Below are 22,837 nucleotides of genomic sequence, written 5' to 3'. Positions count from 1 at the left end.
TGAATTCATCTCTTGTAAAATCTTTAGCCCTTCTCATTGATTTAGGCATGGTGATACTCTTTTCAGTGTGATAAAGATCATCCATTAATTTGTTAATTAGCTTGACAAAAGCACAAAGTGACAGCATTCATTGAAGTTGCTTAATTGTGTGAATTATTTAGCTATTGGGCCAAAAGTAGAGAAAGGAGAAAGATGGCAATTTAAATTTTGTGAGTGATGCCACCCTGTGGTGAAGGTGAAATGGGTGGGTGATATAAATCTGCCCTTCCCTCCTTTGGCCTCAGATCCGTGATTCTCTCCCAGTGTTATTTTACTTGTAATACAACAAAGCTTCCAAGACCCAGCCATCTGTGTTGTTGATGGTTGTCCAATTATTTAGTGATTCCTTTCAGTCCTGCAGGACTGACTTGTCGTACTGGACCTACTCAGAGCCACTATGTCCTGTGCCAACCTGTTACCCACTATGAGGTTTGGATTTTACTGAACCTTGCTAGGAATTTATACCCAAATTTTAGAATCCTTATATCCCTACTGTCTCTCCCTAGTGAGATGCCTGGCCATTAAATGTACTGATTTGAAAATGAAACAACCTGTAGCACAGGCCAAACTGTGATTGTTCTTTCATTCTTTCTTTATTTTTGTTTTTGGAAAAGAGCAAGAAAAGAAGGTTCTCTATGATGAGCTAATTATGACCTCATGTTCTCCTCTTACCTCCCTTTCTGTCCTTCCGCTGACTCTGCATCACTGATTGTGCATGTTTGACCCAGTGTTTTCCTCCTGCACCTGTCCTGTTGTATACCCTCAGATTTACAAGGAGCAGCTCAATACCAGGGTTGTTCTGGTGGCTGTAGAGACCTGGACTGAGAAGGATCATATTGACATCACCACCAACCCTGTGCAGATGCTCCATGAATTCTCCAAATATCGGCAGCATATCAAGCAGCATGCTGATGCTGTGCACCTCATCTCGTATGTACCTGTTGTTTTTGGTTTGACATTTATCTTTACCTTTTACTATATCAGTTAAGTTATATATCAGTGTAGTCATCTTGAAAAAGATTGATACTGATTCCTCTCTGTTATAAAAGAAGCCTGGAGGTAGGCTGTCATGTGCTGGGATGGTGGCTCCACAGTCATAAGATTTACCTTCAGAGTATAGTCCTACTTTCAGAACTTGCATCCCCAAGGTCGACTCATCGTGCAGGATGGCTGCTGGTGCTCCAGCCTTCATTTACAGGCAGCAGGAATGCCAAGCAGGGAGGTATGCAAAAGGATACTCCTTCCAGCTGAACTAGCTCCCTTAAAACAGATTTCTTGAAAGCTTACCTGTATCTTTTTTCACTAACAAGTCATTTGTGCGATCTTAGTCACATTGTCCTACCTAGCTGCAAGAAAGGCTTGAGGTGTACCATTAGATAAAACTGAGCTTTTTATCACTGAGGAAAAGGGGTACCATACTAATAATAAGTTGTGCCTTTCTCTACTCATGGCAAATCTGTTTTAAACTGTTCTCTAAACTTCTGTTCTAGATTTAGACTAACCAGAGTCCTTCTTTTCCTCTTACCCTTACTCTTTGCTTTTTTCTCTCTCAGTCTTTAATCAGCTATTTTTGATAAATATATCTTCAATATTTTATATAACTACTAGTCTCTGCTAGAAAAAAGTAAAGGTCTGTGGTCTGTTTATCTTTGTGTTCTCAATTCTTGTGCCAGTGCTTAGAAGGTGCTCAATTAATGTTTGCACAACTGAGATTATTCAACATACCATAAATTTAAAGTATTTAAAATAGAGTTTTTTATTTCTTGAAAGAGAGTAAGTTTGGGGTATTCAGTGTAGGAGAGTGGGTAGACATGTTTTGGGAGAGTTTCTATGTGGTCATTACATTGGTTTCCTAATAGCACTTCTTTCTTCAGGCGTGTGACATTCCACTATAAGAGAAGCAGTCTGAGTTACTTTGGAGGTGTCTGTTCTCGCACAAGGGGAGTTGGTGTGAATGAGGTAAATTTTATCAATTTTCTTAAAGTAGAGCTTTACCTTTGCATATGATCTCTTTCTTCCCTGTGGCCTAGTTTACAGCCCTCAGGCTTGTTTAGAATGACGATAACATCGAGAAAAGAATATGAGGGTTTATTTTAGCAAATAGAACCCAAAGTGGGCTTTGGTGTCAGAAAAGATATATTGCTTCACCACATAATGAAAAAGATGGTTTTTCATCTTCATCAGGGACATGCAAGCCAAAGATTTTTTGGCCTCTCTAGATAAGTTTTATAAACTTATTGATCCTTCCCTCATAACTCTTTTTTAAGCTATAATGCTCTTCTGCCTGTGTAGGTTTAAGTCATTAAAATCCAGGAGTTTATGATTGTATCTAATTAGTTTCATTGTTTGCTCCCTATGTAAGTTCTTCATCTTTATGCCTTCCACCTACCTATCTGTATAATGAACTGAAACAAATATTGCCTTAATCTTATTGTTTGGATTTTTATACCTTCACTTATATAAAGAAAATTCTTATAACAGCTGGCAACTGTACCCAAAAAGTCAAACCAATTATTTCTAAACCCTGATCAATACCAGAATATACCCTGTCAGGATATGCCAATAGCCATCATTCACTGGAGACCTCTCTCGGCATATCTGTAGTAAGTTGAATTCATTCTTAGTATGAGTTGAAGTGGGACTCAGTCTTTTGTGACTTGTATTTTATGTTTCCACATGAAAGCATCGATTCTGAGAGATGCCACGTAGTAAGAGAGGCTTTCTGCTTCCTGGGCCCAGTTGCCAGGAAGAAGTGATAAGGAGCATATGCCATCTTTTGATGCTGTGAGGCTCTACTTAAGGAACTGAGATGATATGTAGTGATGAATAAGAAATAATAACTAGCTTTGTGCACTCTCTCAAATGTTTCCCACACACTTCCAACTCTGAAAACCAGTATGGTCTTCCAATGGCAGTGGCACAAGTATTATCGCAGAGCCTGGCTCAAAACCTTGGAATCCAGTGGGAACCTTCCAGCAGAAAGCCAAGTATGTACACTGACCTTACTCACTTTCATGTGCCATTCTGTCGGTATAATGCATGTCCAGACAATAAACAGTTTTCATTCCTAAGTCATTATAGTTTCATTGTAGTGTATCTCCTTCCTCTAAAACAATTTTAAAATGATCAACTTACGGTAATTCTTAATCTTTTTGGGTTGTAGAATGTTCCCTTTTGAAACCCATAAAATCATACTCCTTTATAGAATGTGAACTTTTTGTCATAGGGCAGAATATTTGGGTTGGGGGTGGTGAATGCTTATTCTCTGGGTTCTAAGCAGCTGAGTATAGACACAAGATGCCAGTGAGGTTCCATTACAAGTTTAGTAATAGCACAGTTGAATTGGGGAATAGCTTAGATCTAGAGTCAAACAGGAGCTCAAACTCTAATTTAACTTGAATCTGCCTACCTACCTCTAATTAAACTCACCCATGTTGTCCCATCAGATAACTTAGAGAAGAAGCCTTCCTCACAGACAGCCCTGCCCCAGGGCCCTTTAAACTTGGTGACAGGTGGTGGACTAGGGTGCAGGCAGGGCCAAGAGGAAGTACATGTAGGACCTTAGGTCCCATTTAGTAGGAAAATGCAGCCCCTGTCTGCTAGGTGTCACTCTCTTCATTAATCAAAGGAGAGGCAGGTAGAAAGACAGGGCTGAGTGTCCAGGGGCAAGATGTCTAAGGCTCACAATGGTTTTAGGGGTCCATGAAACATTTCAGTTTCCTTTCAAATCAGTATAAAATCCAACCTGGATTATATTCCTTTTTATATCAACACAGTAGTAAAATATAATTTCTAATACATTTTTGTGGTGGGAGGCAAAAGTGCCTGGGACACATAAAAGTCATAAAGCGATCCTCTGGAAAGAAGGACTAAGGCATTCACTCAAATTATTCTCTTACCTAGGAGTTAAATGATTTCTACTCCCCTTTGAAAATAGCAGATGCTAAGAGCAAAGCCTGTCCTCTCTACCTCCCAAGAAGAAAAGGACAAAAACCTACCTTAACTTTATCTTACATTTGATACTTTTTTGACTACTACCAAGTAAATGTCATTAATGCATAATGTTATGGAAACTTTAAACAAAACATATATCCAGGAGCTTCTTGATTTCCTTTATGGGTGTGTTAAGTCATCACTTCATGGGTAAAAGCCACCACTTCATGAAGACAGTGTTTGGAAGGTAAAAGTGGAGGCATTTAGCAATTTTCCACAAACTTCTGTTTATTAATATGTTGCTCAGAGTACTTGCTTTCTCACAGAAGCACATTGTACATATTAAAGGAGGTATATTGGGTTTCATTAGCTGGGATAAATGTGTTAAAATTAGAAAGGAGCGGGGCCAGGCTTATGACCTTGTTTGAAAATCCTGGAGCTGGGAAGAGGCCAGTACTGGGGTCAGCAGAGAACTACTGAGCTGGATGATGGGGTAGGTGAGAAATATGCGTTCATCACTAATGCCTGATTCAGTTCCTTTGTAAAATTTTTTATTCCTGTGTGATCTATTTGTTTAGGTAGTTTGTTACTTCTGAACTTTGAGTTTTTAGAAGTCCATTTGGAAGTCTTTCTTTAAAAATGTCTTTATGATAGAAAAGAGAATAGGAAAAAATTAATTAAAAGAATAGCTCATGACAATATCAATATGTCAACCTTTGGGTATGTAAAGTTTATAATTGTTAGTTTATTTAAATGATTATTCACACTTGTATTTTCAATTGCTCTCTTTTACTAAACCTTTTAGCATAGTGTTCTTCTAGTCTCTGGCCAGTCCTTGCTTTGACTCTAGCAAATTAAATTCTCTAACTTCCAGTATGCTCTGTTAGCAGGACTTGAGTGATGACTCACTGCATTTGTCCCATAGATCTTTTCAGGTCACAGAGAGCACACAGGTGTACCATCTTGTGTGAGCCCCACACCACTTGTGAGATAGGCAGGGAGATGTAGTTCCTATTTTAGTGGTGGAAACACTGAGACCCTAGAAATATTAAGTCACTTGCCTATGGGATTCTCATCAGGTAGAACATGGACTCGAACTCAAGCTTTCCATTTCTAGACCAGGGTACATTTCATTAAACATGGGAACTAGGGACTTGATTGAATTCTGAGTTAGGAAAATGAAGACAGGCAGAATATTATTATGTCTGGCCAGCTGTTGTCTCAGGAAACAACCTCTACTTTTGGAAAGGATAAAGAAATATTGATTTAAAAGCAATAGATTTTGTTTGGTGAGACTTCATATCTATTTGACATGGAATTGGTAATGAGTTAATTTCAAGAGTTGCAATGCTAATGAAGTATGTGACTTTTGTTGTTAACCTTTTCTTCTACTGCTTTTTATTGTTTCACTGGACTAGAATGCGACTGCACAGAATCCTGGGGTGGCTGCATCATGGAGGAAACAGGGTAATTTTCATTATACATACATTTGATATATGCCTTTTGCTGAAATTGCTGCATATTATTAGATTACACAGTCTCTCAGGTACTGGTCCTTTAGGCTAAGCATTTAGCATAAATTCATTAATTAATCATTTGATTTTCTAAAAATGAAAGGACTAATTCACTTTATATTTTAATTTTTTATTTAAAATTGGTGATAAGAGTAAAATATAGTAACAACTTCTACTTCTATAAACCCTTAAAGGAAGCACATTATTAAATGCTTCTATGTTTAGCAGAGGCATTAATTTTTTAGTATACTTAGAATGAAAGTGTCTACCTGAAGCAGTCGGTTAAAATCAATTTAGTCATCAATTTATATTTTAAGGAACTTGAAAATAGCCATGTTTGCTGTAATAAAAAATGTGCTATACTGCTTTTATGTAATCAATAAAGCTTTTTCTTATTAAGACAGATTTATTGTTTCTAAATTAGGTAGTCTTCTACTGATAGGCTTTGGAACATTTCCTCACCTATCTCTTCTCTTCTTTTACGGATACTTTGGGAACTGGACCAGCTGCTCCAGGGCTGCCATTGCATCCATGAACCAAGACCTTGAAGCATTGCCCTCTTTGCTAGGGATTGCTGCCGCATTTGGGAGCCACTGCCCGGAGGCCCCTAAGCTAGAGCCCACTCCTAGAAGGAGGAAGAGGTTCCTCACTAATTGCCTCCTGTTTCTTTTGCCCATGCCAGACATCTGCTCAACAATATGGGCCATGTTGGACCTACTCCCCCACCCCATGAACCCCAGTTGCCAGAGGCCCTGACCTACTTGTGCAGAGTCCCTTCCTTATTATTCCACCAGGAATCCAGCTCATAGGGGAAAAAAGGAGTATGAGCATGGGCTGGCTGGGCGTTTGCAGAGTGAGTCAGCACTGTGCTTCCTACTTTAGAAACACATTTCTAGGGATGTAGTTTAAACTTGAAACTGTCAGCCTTCTTGCTCCCCTTACTATTGTGCCATAGTTTTCTAACACTGTGGCTTAAACAGGCATTTTTTAGGACTGTTATAGGAAGGTAACACTGTTTATAATACTGCTTCTATAGGGAGCTGTCTTCTGTCTTCCAAATTCCCAATTTTTAAATGAATTTTTGGGCTGAGTACCCAAAGGGTATAATAAAGCGATTTAAAGTTAATATGTGTTTTCTCAAGTATACATTTCTACATACATCTTTTATCACTGTCAACAATGGCAGATTTTACCTACTTCTATATACTACCCTCATGTGTCAGGATACATAAAACTATTGGATTGCATCCTAAAATAAGTGGTCTGTCACTCTCAAAGTACTATGACAGATATGCCCAAGGAATCAGAGTATATGATTCAGTTCAACCTGGACCATGTGCATAATATTCCTCTATGTACTGATACAGAGATAATAATTTGATTAATTCAGTCACAAAGAGGCTCATATCATATTTCCTCTAAATCATAAACGTCACCAAATACTATTTGAAGTTAAGAATAAGGAGCTTTTACCCAATTCTAATTCAGAAGAAGCTTACCCTAATTTTGTTTTTGCTCTGTGTCTCTACACTAAACACACACACACACACACACACACACACACACACACACACACACTGCATCACATCTCTCAAAAATCTCTTTAGGGTTTCTTTGTTTACCTCAATGTGTTGCTGAAGCCTGTATTATATAATCTTTAATAAACTGACCCTTGCAACTCCCCCCTCCAAGGTGAAATCTAGGAGGTTCCTGAGCTGCTTTTATTCAGGACAGAGGCAAAAAAAGTGCTTGCCTTTACGGAAGCAGAGCAAATAAAAATGACTATATGTTAAAATACAGCCTAGATGAAGAAGTTTTGTGATGAGAACTTCAAAAACGCTTTCAAGCTCAGGCACAAAAGGACCTGACTGCTAGGGGGTTGTAACCTAGCCCCCAAATAGGGGGCTATTTTCTTTGGATTTCTATTTTTACAAACTCTATCACACATACTTATTTGGTAATTTAAACATAAGTGCCTTGTCAAAATTTGTGTATAATCATCTAGACCCAGGATGAACATTTTTTTCTCATTCAAGGATTTTAATTTTCTTTTCGGATGACTGCTTTTGATAAGTTACTTACATAATTGATTCTTATTTTCTCAGGGTATCCCATTCCCGAAAGTTCTCAAAGTGTAGCATTTTGGAGTACAGAGACTTTTTACAGAGAGGGGGTGGAGCCTGTCTTTTCAACAGGCCAACAAAGGTTAGTAGCTTGGAAAGTGTAATTATTTCTCCAATGTTTTTGTAATGTAACAGTGCCAAATACCAGCTGCCTGCCTGGGAAAGGTTTTTTTGTCAATCAGATTAATATTTACTTACAAAAGGCTTTATCATGTTGAAGGCTGAGTCCAGTGTAAATGAACTGACAAAACAATAGATTCACTGCTCTCTGGTTTTGCAGTGCTAGCTTCCCCCCACCTCCAAAAAACAAACCGTTTTCAATTAAAATATCTTTGAAATTGTCATATTAAGGTTTTTACTCTGCTGCTAAGAAATAGTAAGTTAGATTAAGATATATTGCTATAATCCATTTCTCTGACAAAAATTCCATTTTCCCTTGACATTCTCTCTAGGGGCATAACTAATTTCTTAGTGTTTCTTTTTTCTAAATGGTCTGTTCTCCCAGACGGGAAGCATTACTAATGCCAACTAGCCAAAAAATGGCCCAAGGCATTTGTGGATTTCCTAAATACATACATGTATTTATATTATATAGTCTCTTTTACTTGGGAAGGTCTATGTGTCAGTTGGCATTTTTTTCAGAATTCATATATACAGTGTCACAATCCCTCATCCACACACAATTCCTCACTTCAAAAAGCCCTAAAAATTATGTTTTTTATGAGCTTGCAGAAAACACATTGGACAGTAAAACTTGTCCTGAATGGAAAATCTTTAGTGTCCTTCAATATAAATATTCTTAAGTCTTATTGCCAAAATATAAATGTGTTTGATTATAGGGCATATACCAGGCCCCTCAGGGCTGTTACATAGAATATAGTAAATTCATTATGCTTTTCTAAAATCCAGCAAAGTCAGAATTCTCAAACTCACCAGCTATAAAGCTTTTGGATGAGGGACTGCAGATCGATAGTAGCATGTTTGGAAATGAAATTGCTCAACATATGAAAAGACAGGATCAATGCTAATTAGCAGATGGTATAGAAATTCTAACATTGCATATTTCATATTTCCTTTTAAAATACTACTTCACAAGTCAAATACATACCGTTGCTATACAAAATGTTTAATATTCTGCAAATTCAGAGAGCAATGAAATTGTTAACCTCTTTTTTTTTTAAATCAGTGACTAATGTGGATAACTGACAGAATAATTTATTTTTATCCCCATAATTAAATGATACTGCTGTAGTCAAAGGATGGTAGTTTGAGGCCTGACATCTGTGTAAAATCTCAGTAAGGATGCAGAAAAAGAAAACAGGAATTTTAAAGTGACCTTGCATCATTAAACTCAGCTGCCTGCCTTTCATGGCACTGATCTCAGTGTGGCAGAAATTGGAAAGTTTCAGAGTGTTTAAAATGGGTGAAATGGGTAATAATGAATTAATGTGAGATGCTGGCATTTTCGAATTGCAAGATACCTGGCTAATTTTACCTGCCTTGCAGCTCACCAGCTAATTATAAACATCATGCCTGAGGAACCATCTGAGTTATTTGTCAAGGTTAAGGGTTTTTAGAGTAGGTTTAAAGATTCATCATTAGATTTCTAAAATTGCCTGTGAGTAGAAAAAATACTATTCCAATACCTTGGAAACTAGATAAAAATAACTATACATCTTCAATTTTAAAAGTTAGTAAATATGGAATTTCTAAAAATTACATATTAGAATGATTCTTTAAAAAAACCCTATGGATTCCAGTGGAATAGTTTATAAGTATGTATCAAAGAATTGACTTTTTTCCAAGTGTTTTCAGTGGATGAGTAGATGTATGCATGGTTTACATGTTATTTTCACATCATGTGCCTCTTTTCTGTGCTGTGGGAACCTTTCCAACTGCTGTGTTTTCCTTCTGGTTTGTGATCATGACCTGTTTCATGATGGAAGAAGAACCTTAAGAATGAAATCCAGCAGTTAGTTACATGGGAGGCCTGATAGAAAGTGCAAGCCAGTCTGCTCTTCCCTTTTCTATTTTCTCCTGCCTGCTGATTAAAATGCCACAAAGATTGGGAGTGTTGATTTCACTCATTGGACTTTCCTATTGGGGAGTCCCACCCAAGTGTCCTGGAAACCCTCCTGGATTCTAATAATAGTTTTCCCTTCCTGAAAGTAGGAGGAGGGTCAGATCTTTCTCAGGTGGACTCTGTGAAAGGCAACCCTCCCTTGGGGTGTGTACTGCTGCTGGAGAAGGAGTCTCTCTCCCTCTCAGATTCATGGCTCTGAGCATTGGGTTGGTTTATGCTATTCCCATCTTCACCCTGGTGTGGTGGACATGAATGGAGAAATCTTGCCCCAGGTGATGGGAAATAGGAATGTTTCTCATAAACAGTCAACCGTCTCTGCAGTTGGTTGCAATATTTAGCTGGCAAGCAAATTCATAGCACCACTAGCATGGATTATTCTAGAAATTTGACTCTTCCATTGATCCAGGAATAATTGAGAGATTTCTGTACATTCATACATATGTCTGCATACTTATTTAATGTGCTTCAGACAGTGCAGATTTCTTTTCAATGAGCAGGATAGGCATGGATTTCCAGAGGCATTTTTTAGGCTTATTTGCATTTACTTGATGGTATGTATCGCATTTGGCTGTGACTGGAGCATTTTTATCTTTTTGATAAAAATTTTTATGTCTTCCCAGCTGCCTAAAGATAAATCAGCAAATTAGATATCTGTGAGACTTATTAGCATTGCGTTTTAGCTCCATTAGCAAATATGGTAAGTGATATATTCCTCTTGACAGCTTATCTCCATAAAAAGTAACTCTAATGGTAGAGGTTATCTCTGGAGCCCACCTCCAGAGAATCCTCCAAGGGATATTACCCCATTTAAAATATGTTTTTGAGAAGTGTTATTAATAAGTGAACAGTGTTTCCCACACTGACATCATTTATAAGATGCAGTAACAGCAGATCACAGAAGAATAGCGCAATAGCTGATTATAGGGTCACGTATGCAGTCCAGTCAATGTTTTGATATTCTATGATGTGTTAAAATGGTGCTCCTTTCTCTCCCTAATTTCTTTCAGCTCTTTGAGCCCACAGAATGTGGAAATGGATATGTAGAAGCTGGGGAAGAATGTGATTGTGGTTTCCATGTGGTAGGTATAAGACATCTTTTTCTACTTTCAGCCCACCTCCTACCCAGAGCAAACAAGAATAGTCTCAGTGAGAGGCCTGAGCTATCATTCACCATGGTTTTACTGCCTTTCTTTCTCATCTCTCTCATCAATGCTTAATCCCAGCTCATACACATTAGAATCCATCATGTCCTTATGTCCCTGTCTGAAGAAACCTAATGGATTCTTCTAATGAAATTCCTTACCTCTTAAAAATTCATAGCTCATATTCATCTCAGACCAGGTTTATCAGATCACACAACATTCTTTCTGTGTTGTGTATTATTTTTGTCTTTATGACACTAGACAGAGTATTAAGAAAATAACAGAGTTGACCGAGGGTGGGGTGCCTGATAAGAAATAAGCTTACTTTTTGGTGGAGAACCCCTTTCGTAGATGATCATACTTTGCTGAGAAATATGGCAGGAAGAATCTACCGTTGTTTCAAGTGATTAATTCCTTCGGGAAATAGTTGCTTACTGTTGTATAAATCTCCTCATTTGGATTATATGGAAGTCACATGTGGAGAAAATGTTGAATGACCAGCAGATAAGGTTTCTGACTTATTCACATGAACTGTGTTTTCTAGGAATGCTATGGGCTGTGCTGTAAGAAATGCTCTCTGTCCAATGGGGCCCACTGCAGCGATGGGCCCTGCTGTAACAGTACCTCCTGTCTTGTGAGTTCACTGACAGTTTCGTCTCGCTTTTCTTTGACATATTAGCTAAATATCTCAGTTCGTATGTAGAACATTTGTTTAGCTTGCCATACATTTGTTGGTCGACAGTGTGCATATTAGCCTGGCAATTTTATAGAATCAGTAAGTCTACCCAAATTCTGTGTTCCACAACATGTACCTTCTCTATGATTCACTATCAACCATCCTACCTTCCTAATGCCTCTTTCAAATATATGCCTATATGTTTTCCAAAATACACATAGAGAGTTGCCCTACTAACACAGATGAAAACCAAACTGAGTGGTTGAGTAGAAGAGAGACAATTTCTGTGGTCTTTTTAATAACACAACCTACTTATCACATTTTTCTTTAAAACTTACTCTAATTTCTTTTAGACCATGAGCATGAAAACTAGTCCTCATATTTTTACATTTGGCTTTTTAGTTCCCCTATAAAGGCATAAAAACCAGATAAGGAAGTAATCTATGTATGTATATTCATATGTGTACATATACACCTTGTGTGTATGGATATAGTTACTTCTATCGATAGAGACCTTCACTTCTTTTTTGAGAAGTTATTTTTTAAATCTTCCTGTTCTCATCTATAAAATCTATTATGTTCCTTATAACCATAAAATTACATGATTTTATTATTTTATTCAATACCAAGGGGTATTATGCATTATGGTATCCTAGAAGATTCTAGCTTAGTTTATACTTGCTGTATGACCCCCACCAGATCATAAATTGCCTGAATGCAATGGGCTCTTTCCACCCACCCCTTCCCCAGACAAACAAGATGCCTTGTGTACATTCTTGGGCATCATGATGGAAGTTCATATGAATTCATTGAAATTTGATTGTGTATATTTAGCTAAAACAAGATTAATATCCAAGCTAATAGATATAAGTGAATTAGTGAAGATTGTGTACTTCAGTCTTCAGAGAGATTTTTAATGTTTATATTTTAGTGTTTTGGTCTTCTGTCTTAAGCCATACCAGTGTGTCTTCTTTATATAATTGCCATTATATGGTTTTTCTGAAAGTATTACTCTGAGACAGTTGGTTTTAAAGTCTGATCATTTATTGCCTGGGTTAATGATTCAGATTTACTACAGAGAGTGATATCTAGGCTTTGTCTCTGTTCTGCAACTATCTTGCTAGTCCATAAAAAGAGTTTGGTGATGGTTGTGACAGAGTAACAGGATTGCTGGTGAATATGAGAATGCTAACACTTTGAAATATTATTTAATACTAGCTCCTAATACTGAATTTTGATTTGCAGTTTCAGCCGCGGGGCTATGAATGTCGGGATGCTGTGAATGGGTGTGATATTACCGAATATTGTACTGGAGATTCTGGCCAGGTAAGGCAAACTGAGTTTTTAGGTGATGCATTTTACTTACAAATAACACATTTTAAAGCTTTTAAACTACATGATTTGGTTTCTTGTTTTGTTTACTTGGTTTTCTAGTAATTTCCAGCTCTCCAGTTTTTAAGGAACATTTGCTGTGTTTTTTGGACTTAAATGCCTTTTTCTTCCAAATTTCCCCTGTTCCCTTTATGGTGCTTATATCCAACTAATTGAGTTTTCTTTCCTGGTTCTCACATCTAAAACAGTATGTTCACAGTGATGAAGCACTAATGTACTGTTTTCAAACACTTTTAAGCCACAAAACCCTTTTAAGAAAAATTAGGATGGATGCCCATTGTGGAAAGCAGGGGCCAAGAAACACTGCTGTGGCCGAAGTGGGCTTGGGAGCAGAAGCCCCCCTTCTTCAGCCTGTTGCCACCTTTCTCCCACTTACATAGCCCTGGCTTCATGGCCCATATGCTTTGGGCACAATCTTCTTCACATTAAAATGATTATACCATTGTAATTAATGTTGCCTTCTAGCATTCCTTCTTCATATAATGTTCATGTTTGTAAAATTTATATCACATTGTTATAAGTCTTTGGTCAGGTGATCAGGTATATTTTCTTAGGTGAGTTGGCATTTAAGTAGAAACATAAATAAGGAAGAACTGGTCAGAAAATAAGCAAGTACAGAAATTTTGCTTCTTTAAGAAATGGGATGAAAGCAGGATAGCTGGAGAATAGAAAAAACTCAAAGGGGAAGTTGGCATCAGGGCAAGTAGGATCTTGGTAAGAATTCTGGATTTCATTCTACCTTCATTTTCATTCTGACATTACTTCAAAAGCATTCCCCATACTATTACACAGTTTCCATAAATTTCATTTTTTATAATTGTGTAAGAGTCTGTCATGTAGATTTATTGGTTGACTTCTATATCCAGTGGTGGATATTTAGACTGTTGGCAGTTTTTTCATTTTTATAATTAATATGACCATGAACATCTTTATGCATCTTTAAAAGTGTTTCTTGTTCAGAATTAGTTCCTTAGGATAAGTATTTCCAGGTAATTCTAGTTTCTGAGGGCCTCCCAATAAACAGAGTACATTTTTATTATTGAAAGACATAGCTTAGTTTGAAAGATAAATGTGCCTCTTTACAGATCCTAATCCTGGCTGTAGCACTAAGTCATTGACAAAATAAGGTCTGGAGTGATCTCTCCCTGGAGAAGCAGGCCCTTGCCTTGCACGTCATGGAGGAGCAGTGGAGAGAGTATGATTTAAATGAGTAGGCAAGAGAAGAATGGCAGTATTGAGCCAGAATGTCCAGTTATTCTCCCCAAGCTTGTTAATCAGTTGATCACTCTACCTGCCTAGGGAGGAAGTGAGTGAAGGAACAGAGAGTATCTGGACTTACACTGAATTACCTTCCCTGCAACAAAAAAAGAAGGAAAAAGAGGTTCCTCATTAACCTTTTAAGAAGTTCCTGATATCTATTATCTGAGACTCAATTCAAATGGGTCCTTTTAAGGCTATGGTACAGTGACATATGTTCAGGCTATTCTTTTGTGATTCTTATGCATATCTGTTTCTTACATATATATATATATGTAAGTAGATTTCTTTGCAATTTTCTTATAGTGGCAGAGTGTAAGAATTGTGTTACATGCTCTATGACAAGTTTTGTGTTTTATGACAATCTTGATATACTGTTTCACTGACGTATGTTTTTAGTTTTGTAGAATACTATTATTTTTATATCCATCATATATGGTTTTAGTTCTGTGTATTCAGCTCTTTTAGAAATAGAGTTTTTTCATTTCAACCATTGGCTCCTGAATTGCTATAGAAGTTACTGGAAATAAGGCTTTTTATAATGAGAGCTCTGTGTTCAACTTAATATTGTCTGAAGTTAAAAAATGTTCTTTTTATCTCATGTGTCTAAGGTGAAAATTGTACTGTTAAATTAATTCCTCAGTGGCATATTAGAATAGCATGTTCGTTTAGTAATAATCTCCTTATATGACAACAATGAACCTGAGATAGATAATTGGAGAGTTAAAAACCCCCAAATTCCTCTGCTTCATAAGAGGCAGTGAACTTTGAATTTAACTGGTAACGATAATGATTAAGAAAATGGGATCTCTGAGAATCTCGGCATCTCTGAGAATCACTATTGTTGGCAACATTAAGACTAGTTCTTTTATCTGATATTATGTTTTTGCTTAATTTTGATATTAGCATTTACTGATACCTCTGAATTACTACTGATTCTCAATTTATAGCAGAATAAGCACTGCTTGTGTCACTGAGAGAGATTCTTGGCAAATGCTGGATGATATCATAAAGATATTTTTGAAAGATGTGGGAAATGTAGCACCATGAAATATATCATCAAAATGGGTGGTATAACACAATTTCAAATAGGCACGTTTAAATGCTTTTGCACCATTGAAGTCTGCCTCAAGTGAACCCTCCTTCACAGCATGAAACTGGGGCTGGAATGACATTTAGAGACTGAATCCAGAGCGCTATGCACAGACAGAATAAAGTATCCAGATTTATGGTTCTTCTGTTGTAAATATCTCCAGAGAACTTAAGACATATTAAGGGTTTTTTTTCCCATTAGTAAAGATTTCTACAGGTTCTTTTCCTATGGAAACATAATAAACATTTCTAATATAACAAATCACTTTTAGGCCCTGATGTGCCTATTCTAGTAGCAACATTTCTTTGCATTTTTGTTCAGTGTGGTTGTATTTGTCTTGGAGTAAATGAAAATCCATGTTAGTTGATTAGTAAGGTAATGATTGTGTTTTGAGTGAATTTGGATGGATGAAAGAGGCCACAGGGGTCTTTGTGCCTTTGGCCCAGTATGCCAGGTTTTAGTGTTGATAATTATTACATCCTTTGAATAGTCACCATCAGGTTGAATGAAAAGCTGTTAGTGAATGAAAGCTTATATGAGAGTTAGTTATTCTTTAGAAAGATGTAGAGCCAAAGCATTTTATCTCAAAGTGTTATTTAGTAAGTTACTGCTTCTAAGCAGTTTAAAATTAGTTCTACTATTTTCCTGCAGTGAACTTGATAAACAGCTTAATATGTACATAATAGAATAACTTAATTGTATCTGTATGGGTCATCCATTTATTTTCTCAGTCAGCCAATAGTAATCGGGCACCTACTCCGTAATGATTGAGCCTAGCTTTGTTTTAGGTGCTAGGGAGGCAGCCGGAATGAAACATAAAATCCCTGCCTAAATGCAGCTCACATTAGGATGGAGACAATAGACCAACAAATAAATAAATATATGAGTATATGGTGATAAGTGCTAAGGAGAAGGAAAAAACAGAGAATGAATGCCACCTGGGAGGGGTTACGGTTTTTCAGAGCATGGTTAGAGAAGTCTTTTCTGAGATGCTGATACTTGAGCCAAGCCCTAAAGAAGGTGAAAGAGCAAAGCCATACAGAAGTCTGGGGGGAAGACTGAAGAAAGAGTAAGGGCAAAGCCCCGGGGGTGGAAGCATGACCAGCTTGTTCATGTAGTCACATCAGTCATGGCAGGGAGAAGGGATGAAGTCAGAGATGAGGGAGTTGGGGGAACAGCATAGGAGTAGAGGGTGGTGAGCTTTGGAGGCAGTGAGTAAGTTGGGAAGCTGTTGAGCTGATCTGGTTTGCATTTTTAGAAGGACACTCTAGCAGCTGGATAGACTAGAAGGAGACGAGCATGGAAGCACGGGAATCAGCTGGAGGCTTTTGCATGATCCTGGGGAGAGATGGTGGCAGATTGGACTGGGTGTTTGTTAGCGCTGGAGAAGGGGAGGAAGGGTTAGATTGTGATTAGAGTTTGAAGGCAGAGCTAACAGGATTTGCTGACAGACTAGAAGGAGAGTGTGAGAGAAAGAAACAGAGGATGGCTCCATGGTAAGGGACCTGAACCACTGGAAGAGTGGAACTGTCATTCACTGAGAAGGTGAACACTGAAAGAGGACCTCAGTGCCCATTGCTATTTCTTACCCACTCGCAACACTTGTGTATTGCTTTTTCTTTGCATATTTGCTTTGAGCACTGTAACAGACCCTTTGACTTGAACTTTTCTCAGCTCTCTTAAATGTGGTAAATAAAATGTACAGAAAGTAAAAATTTTAACTTATTCAGGGTAATTATGGGGGAAAATGAAATGTAGTTTAAAAAGTGATTTGATGACTAGCCCTGGAAAAATGAATAACCATCACATCACTATTCTGGTAATAAGTCTATAGTTGGAGAGGTCAGAAATGTAATGGACTTGCATTGAATCGAAAGGCTGGGTATTTCTTCTTTTTCAGTAATATGGCCTAGAGGTGAGTGCCATGTGCGTCATATGCAGATTTGACATTTTCACAGAGCTGAGAAAGGTCTTGTAAATCAGTTCCTGAGTGTGTCCACTCCTACATAACAAGCTGATTCATTCCTTCATTGTCCATTTTAATCTCTTCTACTTTTAACTCTACAAACAAGGGAACGTAAGTTTTTATTTTAGTCCACCCCATAGAAAACAAACAGAAAACACACCCACTGTATGGATGTAATTTATTTATTTATTTTTACCAATAGTAGGATAATTAATTTATATTACCTAATTAAAGAGTTACTCATGTTTTTCTGAACATTTCTAATTATATATTCTTCATGCTTGCATTTTTTTTGCATTTTTATATATTGTGCACATAATCTGAAGATACTTAACATGCTGAACATTAACTAAAAAGATTATATTTTTCAGTGCCCACCAAATCTTCATAAACAAGATGGATATGCATGCAGTCAAAATCAGGTATGCTGGGCTATAAGTTTTAACTGTTATTTTTAAAGGATTCGTTTGCAAGGTTTTTTTTCTTTTTGATAAATGTAACTTTGAAGGGAAATCACAACTCAAACAACAGTAAATTGTAGTGGTCTTCTAATTCAGAATTGCTTCATGTCATACCAAATACTAGACATATTTAACTTGGGTGACCCATTGTACAGATTGAGGGCAAGGAAAAAAATGTAATGGCTAAAAATTAGGAACCTAATTTGTGTTGTGACCATCTTACAGTAATTTCAGCCTTCTATTATGTGGGAAAATATGACAGTCTGTTTTAACATGTTTTTTTCTTCCTGAGGCCTTGCTATAACATAACCATGCACACACAAAAGGAGCTAAAAATCATACCAATTTTTGTTTTCCTTCAGATTTTAGATTTTAGATCTTTAGTTTGGATTTAAAGAGCTTTACTCGGAGGTCTGTTCTGAGTTTTCAATTTTAACTGTTATCTGTATGAGACTCTTAAGTTTGTGAGTCTTATGTTCACTGTGAAACTATTAGGGTATGGAATAAAATAATCCTAACTTATCTCAAACAACGGAAAGGAGACATGCAGTAAAAAGTGGGGGGCGGGGGGTAGCGGACCTGCCTCCACGTGCACATTAACGCGTGTGTCCCTGTCCTCAGGGCCGTTGCTACAATGGGGACTGCAAGACCCGGGATAACCAGTGTCAGTACATCTGGGGAACAAGTAGGTCGTGCTTTCCTGCTTGCTGCTCACACACAGGTTTCTCTTACTATGACTCTTCTCTGACAGTCTTGCTGAGAGGGATTTGCAGCTGGGAGTGATGTTTTTAAAAAATATAGGAAAAGGTGAGAATAAAGAGAACTGTGAATCTGAGACACAAAGCCACAGAAAACAAGTGCTGACGTTGGGAACTTGTCACCAGAACCGAACAGTGCCACTCAGTGGTTATGGCTGGAGGAGGAGAGATGTTCTATCCACATGCATAAACTGGGTTGCATGCGGTAGTCATGTGCTATATCCAGCCGCCTATGGGATTTACTGTGAACCTGGGATTTAACCTTTAACCCCCATGTTAGTTTTCTGTTCTTTAACCCCAGGAAAGGACAAGATTTTCTTTTTTAAGTTCTGTGTAATTTATTATCTCACTTCGAAGTGAAGAAATGCGGGTACTTCCTGAAGTGTAGACTGAGATTTGGGCACGTGGTCATTGTTCTCAGGAGCTTCCCTGAATGCTAATACATGTATTCTCTTCCTGCCTCTCCAGTAACTTAAGCTCATAGGGGACAGGCCAGAAGGAGAGAAATGGGTCTGTCTCACTAGCTGAGCCGGGTCACCCCAAAGGAAAAGAAAGCACATAAAAGGGGAATAAAGTCCCTTCAGGTGTGATTTCGGTGTTTAGCAAATATCATTTAATTGAAAGATTTGCTTGCAGTGCTTCTGTTTTGACAGAAGATAATAGAGGCATATTTATCTTTTAAAAGGTTAAGTATCAAAACAAGTGTCAACATAAAATCTCAGTTGTCTAAGACTTTATAATAACTCCTATCACTATTAGGATTAATTAGTATTATTAATTGATTTATTAATACTAATAAAATGAGACTAAGAATGTTAGTTTTCCATATGTCCCTTCATTAATTCTGACTGATGATCATTCCTACCTCCCAACCTCAAACCTACCGATGAGAATTGGGAATACATTGTTTCTCAAGTAACAAACAGTGGTAGTTTAGAGCTGTCTTGTATTAGCTTGCCAAGACCTAATCATTAAATTTATAGGAATTCTAGAAGCTAGTTGACATCACATTGATAGCCTGAAATTAACCATGTATTACATATGGAAATTTACACTGTGGTATTTACACCACAGAAATTGGCAAATGCTATGAGTCAGGAGTTTTTTCTCTTTTTCTGGAAAACTAGTTGTTAAACATTTATTGTCACATTGCTGGTTATGAATAACAAAAAGAACAAAAATACATTTTCTTCTCTTACTCCTCTCCAAAAGAGGCTTCAGGGTCTGACAAGTTCTGTTATGAAAAGCTGAATACAGAAGGCACTGAGAAGGGAAACTGTGGGAAGGATGGAGACCGATGGATCCAGTGCAGCAAACAGTGAGTGGTCAGCTTGGGGGCATAAGGAGTGGGCTTGGAAGCCCTGATTCAAATGTAAATTGAACACAAAATAAATGTTACTGATAACATTTGTTAACATGACAACATGTTGACTGATAACATGATGTTACTAATAAATGTTTTTTATAAATATTATTTAAGATGTATTTTAAAAAAACATCAGTATAGTTAGAGGCAACTGGCTATGGACTGAACTGTTACCATGGCCCACACTCCCAACATTTCTATAAAATTCATAAAATTTCTCATATGTCATATTTTACTTAATGCTTGTTGTAAAGAGATACTTTGTGAAGGTATAACAAATTAATATTAGATTTTAGCTTTCTACTTTTGCTAGAAGAAATGGCCTATGAATATATTAGTATACACAGAGTTCTACAAGCAAAATTTGTAAACCTTATATATTTTGGGAACAATTCAAAGTGAAATAATATGTATTTTTGATCATTTCATGAGTACAACACCATTTGATTTAGCTAAACATGTCTATATTAGAGATTTTTTTCCCTTCTGAAAAGCATCTAGTTAGTGCCTATTGAAAGTATCTATACTCAGAAAATATGATATTTTCAGAGCACATGAACGATATCTTCCCTTGATTAGTGAAGGAAAGTTAGAATTGTGATTTAACAGTTTATTAAGGTTCAGTCAATGGACCCTTAAGTTACAGGCCAAAGCACCTCCATTATCCATCTGTAGAAATGAGGGTTCTTCTCTGAAATTTGAAGCAGAGCAAGGATTTAAAGGACATTTTATTTCTCTAGGTAATGTTCTCTATGTTGTACTTTATTTTGAAACTTTGCAATTCCATGTAGTCCTTGGCTGTGGATGAGGCCTGAGGAGGCCACAAATCATTGACCATCATTTCTTTGAAATTAAACCAAAATGATAGAACAGAACCTCCCATCTAATGTCTTACAAGTGAGGCACAGGCGTTCTGAAATGTTGCGCCACAGTCTGGAGGAGCCATAGAGTAGGAGGAAGTGGGGCCTAAAGTAGTAAAAATCCATGGTGTTGGACACCTGTACAGTTGATTAGCTTCATTCATTAACTCAGTGTCCTAGACAAACCTGATCCTTTCTCTGTGCCTCTGTGACTTCAAAAACTCTGGAGGCGAGGCACTCAAGATGGCAGCATGAGTAGGGCAGCAGAAATCTCCTCCAAAAACCACATATATTTTGAAAATACAGCAAATACAACTATTCCTAAAAGAGAGACCAGAAGATACAGTACAACAGCCAGGCTACATCTACACCTGTGAGAACTCAACATCTCACGAAAAGGGTAAGATACAAAGCCGTGACCCAGTGGACCTGAGCACTGCCCCAATCCCAGCTCACTGGAGGGAGGAAAAGAATCAGAGTGAGGAGGGAGTGGAAGCACAGGACTGCTAAATAACCAGCCCTAGTAATCTGCACCGGGAGCACAGACACACATTGCATGGTGTACTGGATATTAGAGAAACAGAAAAGTAAAATCTGAGATGGAGACTGTGAGGAGGTCCCCATAGCCAGCTCCTCTGGGACAAAAGAAAAGTGGGCACTTTAAAAGTCTTAAAGGGACATGGGTTTGACAGGTGGACAAAATTGTCCCTGCACACTCAGCACAGCAGGCTGGGAATCTTAAGAAACTTCAGGCGCCCTAACCCCCTGGGTGGCAATGCACCTCCGAAGCCCCTCATGGCAATAAGCAGCCTGCTGTTCATTACCCCCTGCCAGCACTGCAAACAAACCGGCTGACCCACAATTGCTGTGGACCAGCCAGGGAACAGCCCTGCCCACTACACAGAGTCTACTCCCAGTACACAGCTAACTGGGCCAGACACAGAGGCTGCTGCCAGCACACACCTTTCCAGCACAGAAAGACGAAGCCAGCACAAAGTCCAAAGGCACGAAGGGGCACAATGCTCGCAGGAGAACACATGCTGTGTGCCTGCAACCCCCAGCAGTGCACTAGGCCATCCCGAGGGCCGCCATGCCCACAGCACCTCAGGGAATTAACCCAGAGACTGCTTCCTGTGTCTGGGAACTGTCACAGGCAGCGGAGAAGGGCAAGGCAACCAGCAAGCAGGAAGGGACTTTGTTCTTCCAGCTGACACATGCACCACTTGCCAGTGTTCACTTCTATCAACATGAAAACGCAGAAGAACCTGGTCCAGTCCAAAATCACTCAAACAACGCCAGAGAGAGGGTCTGGTGAGATAGATATAACCAATCTTCCTGAAAAAGAATTCAAAATAAAAGTCATAACCATGATGATGGACCTGCAGAGAAATATGCAAGAGCTAAGGGATGAAGTCCAGAGGGAGATAACAGAAATGAAACAATCAATAGAAGGACTTAAGAGGAGACTGGATGAGGTGCAAGAGACTGTTAATGGAATAGAAATGAGAGAACAGGAATATAGAGAAGCTAAGACAGACAGATAAAAGGATGCCTAGGAATGAAAGAATATTAAGAGAATTGTGTGACCAATAGAAACGGAACAATATTTGCATAATAGGGGTACCAGAAGAAGAAGAGAGAGAGAAAAAGATAGAAAATGTCTTTGAAGAAATAACTGCTGGAAACCTCCCCAAGCTGGGGAAGGAAATAGTCTCTCAGACCATGGAAGCCCACAGATCTCCCAACACAAGGGACCCAAGGAGGACAACACTAAGACATATAAAAATTAAAATGGCAAAGATCAAAGACAAAGACAGGGTATTAAAGGCAGCCAGAAGGAGAAAAAAGGTCACCTACAAAGGAAAACCCATTAGGCTATCATCAGACTTCTCAACAGAAAGCTTACAGGCCAGAAGAGAATGGCATAATATTGTTAATGCAATGAAACAGATGGGCCTTGAACCAAGAATACTGGATCCAGCAAGATTGTCATTTAAATTTGAAGGAGGGATTAAACAATGTCCAGATAAGCAAAACTTGAGGGAATTTGCCTCCCACAAACCACCTCTATAGGATATTTTAAAGGGACTGCTCTAGATGGAAGTATTCCTAAGGCTAAATAGATGTCACCAGAGAAAACAAAATCACAGCAAAGAAAGCAGACCAACCAAACA

General features: G+C 38.0%; 1 protein-coding gene across 7 annotated transcripts in view; it reads left to right on the top strand.

Annotated features, from left to right (window-relative positions):
- ADAM23 (ADAM metallopeptidase domain 23) overlaps window positions 1-22,837 on the top strand; it is a 174,538-nt gene that overhangs the window by 112,221 nt on the left and 39,480 nt on the right. For 4 of the 7 annotated variants that reach the window (XR_005033158.2, XM_036928005.2, XM_036928003.2 and 1 more), the window contains exons 11-21: window positions 806-969; window positions 1,914-1,998; window positions 2,936-3,026; window positions 5,391-5,439; window positions 7,592-7,691; window positions 10,700-10,771; window positions 11,379-11,468; window positions 12,756-12,836; window positions 17,590-17,640; window positions 18,301-18,400; window positions 19,650-19,755. Coding sequence is in view for 6 of the 7 variants with exons in the window: in XM_036928005.2 (XP_036783900.2) it covers window positions 806-969; window positions 1,914-1,998; window positions 2,936-3,026; window positions 5,391-5,439; window positions 7,592-7,691; window positions 10,700-10,771; window positions 11,379-11,468; window positions 12,756-12,836; window positions 17,590-17,640; window positions 18,301-18,400; window positions 19,650-19,755 (989 nt within the window). In the remaining variant the exon portion in view is untranslated. The remainder of the gene's footprint in view (window positions 1-805; window positions 970-1,913; window positions 1,999-2,935; window positions 3,027-5,390; window positions 5,440-7,591; window positions 7,692-10,699; window positions 10,772-11,378; window positions 11,469-12,755; window positions 12,837-17,589; window positions 17,641-18,300; window positions 18,401-19,649; window positions 19,756-22,837) is intronic. The other 3 variants (XM_036928009.2, XM_036928006.2, XM_036928008.2) reach the window with 1 other exon arrangement.

This window comes from Manis pentadactyla, chromosome 6, assembly GCF_030020395.1.
Source record: "Manis pentadactyla isolate mManPen7 chromosome 6, mManPen7.hap1, whole genome shotgun sequence".
NCBI classification, from domain to species: Eukaryota; Metazoa; Chordata; class Mammalia; order Pholidota; family Manidae; genus Manis; species Manis pentadactyla.
This window is presented reverse-complemented; position numbering and strand designations above follow the sequence as displayed.